Below are 6,889 nucleotides of genomic sequence, written 5' to 3'. Positions count from 1 at the left end.
CCATTCTTTTGGGAAAAAGAATGATAGACGACACATACAAAAAAGATTAAAATTGTTGTTTTGAAATCCAGGTTTCTTGTTTCCTGATTTAAATCACGATTAAAATTGGTGATTTAAAAGGTTTTTCAAACATTTTGATTTAAAGCAATCCACCTTCTGCTACTTTAAATATGGTTTAAGCTGGTAAAATGAGCACTGTCCACTAGTTCAATCTGCTTAAACAGAGCAGAAACCAGGGAATATCAGCATCAGAAAGAAAAGGAAAGCTTCTCCATTTCTGTAAGCAGCTGACCTGCTGCAAAGAGGGCAACTCTGGTTTCTCCATCCTCAGTGTGTCCTGCACTGAAGACAGACCTGCATTATGAAATGTGTTTTAAACGAAACCAGTTTCTGCTTTCCAGAGCAGAGCAGTAAAAACAGCATGAATCCACCTCTTACTCAGTGTTTACATTGTAGGCAATGCGTAAAGGTACTCAAAATATTTATAGACTAGATTTTTTTCAAGGAGTAGGCACCTGAAGGTGTAGACTGGGACTTCTAAGCATCTAAGTAGTTGCACAGACTTAATTTTGAAATCAGTGGGAACTGATCACCCTAATAACTTGAAAATGCTACTCTTAAACATATTTCTCATTATATAAGTAACCTTAAAATATGCTCCAAATACTTATAAGCACAGCGTTCTTTTAAAAAAAGTGAATAAATGATCAGACCTACAGTCCAGCTGTTTGCACACGAGTAAACACGAGTTAACTGCACACACACACTTTTAGCCTGTCACGGACCAGCAACAAAATGCATTAGCTTAAACCTCTGGTTTATAGGTTTTAAGGTTTCCTGCTGTCCATAGCTAGCTGACTTTCTAAGGGGCTACCTAAGGTAACAATATGTTAGAGTTTCTCTGTACCAACCGAACATACATAGATACCATATCAGTTGTGAGTAACAGTGCCCACAAATTCTTAAACCTAAAACTTAAGGTAACAAATTTGGCCCAATGCTTGCTTGCCTCAATAGACTACGAGAAAGCACCCAGGCTGCAGCCAAACTAACCAGCTCAGTTGTCCAGGCCCACAGGCACAGAGGAATCCAAGTTTTAAAGAATTTCAGTGAGAATTTGGAGCTTCTGTTCCCCCCAAAGACTTACTTTTTTACAGGCAGACCTGGGTTTTCTGAATTTTGTCTCTCCGGGTAATTAGACTGTTGATTTTACCCAGTACTTCTGAACAAGAGCAGATGGATTCCTTCAAAAAACCATTGCCAAAATGATTCTATTTTCCTTACCCCGCTGCAAAAGGTATACTGTCTGCTTCCTCATCAATACTGAAAGCCAGAAAAAGAAGACATCTTTTCATTTTGTAAATTCGCTTGTTGCAAAAAAATTCTATAGAAACCTCCTAACTCAATGCTTCAACAGCAGTCTAACTGAAGGCTAGGAAACACCTCACATGCCTTTAGCCATCAAAATGAATCATCTAATCTAATTTATTCATCTAGGCCCCTTTTGCAGTCAGCACAACTAGCACCTCTAGCAGCAACTCATGAATTACCATGAGAAGTAGCTGTCTCCCTCTTGGCTGTAGTGTGACTTCGCTAAACTTTTTGCCAACTGGAGACTGCTGTTAGCTTCTGGCCGTCACACTTGTGAAGTCGTTATGGTTTTACCCTCCGGCTCTTGTGTGTTATTTCTCATACATTATCAGTTTCACGTATATTAATCTTCAAGCATTCAGATCTTGTTAAATCTGCCTTTTGAAATGGTTTACATCTTAAAACTTTTCATAGTTATCAAATAGTCTGAGAAAAGGACTGAAATCCAGAAGCTAATTTTGATTTTGTCACTGACAAGCTGCGTGTGGCCTCGGGGCCAGCCTGTCTCCTTGCAGCCTGCTCCGAGACAGAGGAAATGTGTAGTTGTACAGCTCTCAGTAGCAAAGTAAGGACCAAATTGTGACTCATTGTCACATTTTTGTTTGACTCCTGCTTCTTTCTTGCTCCGCTGGGGAAATAAGTTATGGCAGACAAACAGCTGGCATAGAAACCTTGTCTTTCTCCTCTCCTCACCTCCCTGGATTAGATCAGTGCACAGTCTCCGGTGCATTGCAGCAGGCAGAGCTGAGTGTTCATTCTTCCCTGCGTGGGAGGATAAAGTGCCAGGGGACAGCCATCAACCTTGCACTGTGACCTGCAGTAGATTGGACTAGAAAGGAGCAACTATAGGGCTGCTGCTGGAGCTATTGTGCACATACAGATTAAGCTGTACATTGGTAGGAGCCATTTCTCAGAGGTGCCAGGCTCTTTGTATTCATATTTCAGCAGTGGCAGCTCTAACTACATCTGCCATCGAGTGCAGTCCAATCCCCGTGTTCATAAACACAGCAGAGAAGCATAGTTAGATAACTGTGGCTTTCTAGGCAAGCTCTTAAGTGGATCACAGTAAAGTCCCTGGCCATTACAGAATACGCAGTAACAGCTGAAATGTAATAATAATAATAATAATAATAATAATAATCCTGAGTGTTGCAAAGACAGAGTACTACTAACAGAGTATCTGTTAGTATCGATTAGAAATTTTTTTTATACAGTTTTAAGGACTTCCAGATTTTAATAGTACATTTCTGTGGTTGCTATTACATGTAATATGAGGATGCTGAAGGTAATCCTTTGGAATCTTCTCCTAAATATTTGCCAGCAGGAGACCTAAGTCCTGCCAACTTTCTAAGGGCATTTATAAATTGCTGTCTTCAGAGATCTCCTTCTGTCTTTCACCAGGTACACTTCACCAGTATTTCCACAACTAACAGTTTGTATCTGTGGAAATGAATAGTAGTGCGTGTGGCTTGCAATGCAGGTAGAGAGGCCAGGGTCATTGCTTGGTGGCTACATTTTTAAGCTGCTTAGTCTCATTGTCATTACCTTGATGTTGACCTGAAAGAGCACCCCATTGGCCCGGTGCATCTGTCTCTGGACAGATCATGGTATTGACATGGGCCGTCAGAAAAAGATACTGTGAGATATGCACCATCAGTTATCTCTCTGCCAGGGCTGGACTATCTCTCTAAACCAGAAGCCACACTGGCCATGGCAGTGTTGAAGCCTCCATCACGTTGTGCCGTGGTCTCTGATGTGTCAGCATGGTATCCCACAAGGCAAGGAGCCTGACAGTCTAGCTAATGTGTGGCTGGCAGTGTAAAATAGAGTTAAGAATACCTACCACAAGGAGCAAGTACTTTAATCCTAATAAAGTCACGAAGGCCCCAGCAAATCATGGGCTGGGATGTAGTATGAAACAAAATAAAATCATAGAATCATAGAATCACAGAATAGTTTGGGTTGGAAGGGACCTCTAAAGGTCATCTAGTCCAACCCCCCTGCCATGGGCAGGGACATCTTCAACTAGATCAGGTTGCTCAGGGCCCCGTCCAACCTGACCTTGAATGTTTCCAGGGATGGGGCATCCACCACCTCTCTGGGCAACCTGTACCAGTGTTTCACCACCCTCAGCGTAAAAAATTTCTTCCTTATATCTAGTCTCAATCTACCCCCCTTTAGTTTAAAGCCATTCCCCTTTGTCCTGTCGCAACAGGCCCTGCTAAAAAGTTTGCTGCCATCTTTTTTATAAGCCCCCTTTAAGTCCTGATAGGCTGCAAAAAGGTCTCCCCGAAGCCTTCTCTTCTCTAGGCTGAACAACCCCAACTCTCTCAGCCTTTCTTCAGAGGAGAGGTGTTCCATCCCCCTGATCATTTTCGTGTCCCTCTTCTGGACCCACTCCAACAGGTCCGTGTCTTTCTTATGCTGAGGGCTCCAGAGCTGGAGGAATCAAAAAGGAATTGTGTGAAGCAAGAGGTATTTTAATTGTTTTTTATTTGCCCAAACTGTATGTTGCTGAAGTTTAGAGCTTGTGAGTACCAGCAGTAGCCCCAGAGGAATATAAACTGCAGTGAAACATTAGCCCCAGGCTGAATTCTTAGTTTTCTGCCATAAGTAATATTTCCATCTCGTGGACCGAGAGTTTAAAAATCAGCCAATCAACATAAGTCCATTCCAAATATAAGAAAACAAAACAAAACTAAACTAAACTTAACAAAATTAAACTAAACTAAACTAATTATATGGCTTATTTACCTGTCATGCTGAAGGTCAGGTTACTGTGGAGCTGATGACCCTTATCACCTGAAGTCTATTGCTTTGCACAGAAAAAACACAGAAGAAAGATACACAATATTACAGCTAAGGAACACCTGTAAAAACACTATAAAAGCACTGTAAAAACATTTTCAGACTCTGTTTTATTTTTATTTTATTTTAGAGTCTTTTATTTTCTTTCTTTATTAAGCTAAATGACTGAAAAGTCACTTCCAGACTGATGGAAAATTCTTCTATTTTCGCTATTAATTTTTGACTAAAAATCTTGCTAATATTTTTTTTTCTTGGAGAACCTTGCAAGAGGTACTTCCATATTGCTCCTCTGACACTGATGGTATTAACGCACGCATTTTGGAAGAAAAATATAATTTCACAGATTTCCCTGAGAGCAGCTACAAAATAACCAATGTTTCCAATAAACCTGGTTAAGAATATTGAAATATGCTAGTGCTAGCATTTGGGTTAGGGCTGCCAGGCTGAGCCACCTGTTTTGGCAGTATTTGCCACCAGAAGCAAATTATAGATCCGTCCAACTGCTGATTAAAAAATCATACGCACATCGTCTCCTTGCTGTGGCTAACCAGACATCAGGCAAGGATTGTACAATTTGACATAGTCCTAACATCAATCCTTTAGAAGACAATCTCTAATAGCACTTAATGCAGATCCCCTTACAAATATTAACAATGAAAAATGGAAGATGAAAAGTACAACTTTCATACACTGAAATGCCACATAACCTTGACAATTAGAATAAAAATAACTTTCAGAAGACTGTTTAAAAGCTTTTTTTTTTTTTGTAGTGTTATTATTAAATTTGGATAAACAGTGGAGTAATCCACACTGGGAAAAAAAGGTTGGAATGAAATTCAACTAAAATATCCAGTATTAAATTTAAAGACGGTTGCATTTTAAATATATCCCCTGTCCGCTGCGGTTGATAAAATATTGTTATGCATATAAAATGTTATTTAAATATGAATGGTCAGGAAATATTAAAGTACATGAAATATTCATATTTTAGAATATGTATTTACTGGTTAATACAATTGCCTTTCATTCTTGTAGGCCTAGCTCTGGCGTACTTATTTCAGCACAACTTTCACTGACTCCTTTAGAAGATTACCTGAATAAAGGATTGCAGAGTTGATAGCTTTTACCCTTCAGTAACTTCATGTACAGTTCACAAACACTGTGCTCCTTTTATGGAAAAATCAGGGCCACCAAACTAAGCTATTCTGACTCCGGCAAATCTCCGACTATAAGGGACTATCAAAGCTGTACCTGAGTAAAGGCTTGAGGGCGGAACCACCTGACATTCAGACATTCTCCTTCTTGTATCACTCTAATGGAGCTGCCTAAGCAGTGTTCTGCAAATGAGACTAACGCTATTTTTAGAGGTGTACAGAGCTCTAGCTTCAGTAACTGGTAGAAACTCAGGCTACAGGAGTGAAAAAGAAAAACAAAAAAACAGGAAAGAAAAGTAGAAAGCAATCCAACATACAAAATGAAATGATCTTGGAGTGAAAGCATTATTTGCTAAGAGCAACAAATCATATTGACAGACTAGCTCAATTACACTGTCAAAGTACATATCATTTTTGGTTAATTATATTTGAAAATATTTACCATACCTTCTGCTGTAATCTCGGCCATGATGATGATGGTAAGAGATACTCTGTTAAAAAGGTCAAGATCTACTGTGGCAGCTTAGATAATACTTCTGGGTTGCTGGCTCTTGCAGGAGCTGCAGAATGAGGAGGAGGGAGGTCCCCTGCTTTTTCTAATTCTGTTCCTTCTTCTTTTGCGCCCCTCTGAACTTTCTGTTTCCTCTGCAGACTCCTGCCCTCCCAGAGCAACCTAAGGCCTTCCAGAGGCAACACTTAAAGCTCAGTCTAAAGTATCAGCTTCTAACAAAAATAGCCATGCCTCACAGTGAATCTTCAGCATGTTTTTTCTAATATCCTAAGTACCGTGCACACTACAAATAAAAAGTAAAAAGGTCCAGCTCTAAACAGGACAGGAACTCATGGAAAGGCAGCAAAAAGCAAAAGAACTGGGAAAGAACTGTTTAACGCTCCTACAGCCTCGCTAGCATAATTGCTGTTCTTTGGGGGGTATGTCAGGAAACTTGAAATATAGAGTTCAAAGTAACCTTATCCATCCCAGCTCAACTTTATTCTTAGCACACTCAGTGCTTAGCACATTCTTCCTGGCCTTATTTGGTTTGGGGAGGGTCCTATGAAGCTTACCGCTGACTAAGGGGGAGGGTAAATTTAGGTGATTTTCTCCACTTTGATTCTTAGTCTCAGTTCAGAGCCGATTAAGACACCACTTTAAACCTATGAAATTGGTAACTTCTTCAGATGGATTTTTTTGGTACTCTTCTGATTTGCTGCAATTTTCACACATACCTGTGAAGTTCATCTAAGTATTACAGAACACTGTTAAAAATGTAAATAGTAATAGTTTATATAGTCTAAATGCATGAAGGTAATATGCAAAAATATTAAGCAGATCAGATTTTTTCTAGGTCAGATTGATGGAAACAATTAAACAGCTCAAAAAATCTGTGATTTTAAACAAGATTTTATAAAACTGAGAACAAGTAGACTTTTAAAACAATTTAGAGGAACAAATATATTTATATTAAATAAGAATAATGATTTAAAAACCTGAGCAAACATTTCATTGCATTGCTTGCAATTTCACATCTGTGCAATTATGTATGTGGGCAATAGCT

The 6,889-nt window shown here is 39.4% G+C and overlaps 1 protein-coding gene across 1 annotated transcript in view; it reads right to left on the bottom strand.

Moving 5' to 3' along the window:
* TRDN (triadin) overlaps positions 1–6,302 on the bottom strand; it is a 113,904-nt gene extending 107,602 nt beyond the window's left edge. Inside the window, exon 1 of the mRNA XM_009325680.1 lies at positions 5,781–6,302. Coding sequence (XP_009323955.1) covers positions 5,781–5,802 — 22 coding nt within the window. The 5' untranslated portion in view covers positions 5,803–6,302. The remainder of the gene's footprint in view (positions 1–5,780) is intronic.
* Between the last annotated feature and the right edge of the window lie 587 nt (positions 6,303–6,889).

This window comes from Pygoscelis adeliae, unplaced genomic scaffold (assembly GCF_000699105.1).
Source record: "Pygoscelis adeliae isolate BGI_AS28 unplaced genomic scaffold, ASM69910v1 Scaffold54, whole genome shotgun sequence".
Classification (NCBI taxonomy): Eukaryota; Metazoa; Chordata; class Aves; order Sphenisciformes; family Spheniscidae; genus Pygoscelis; species Pygoscelis adeliae.
This window is presented reverse-complemented; position numbering and strand designations above follow the sequence as displayed.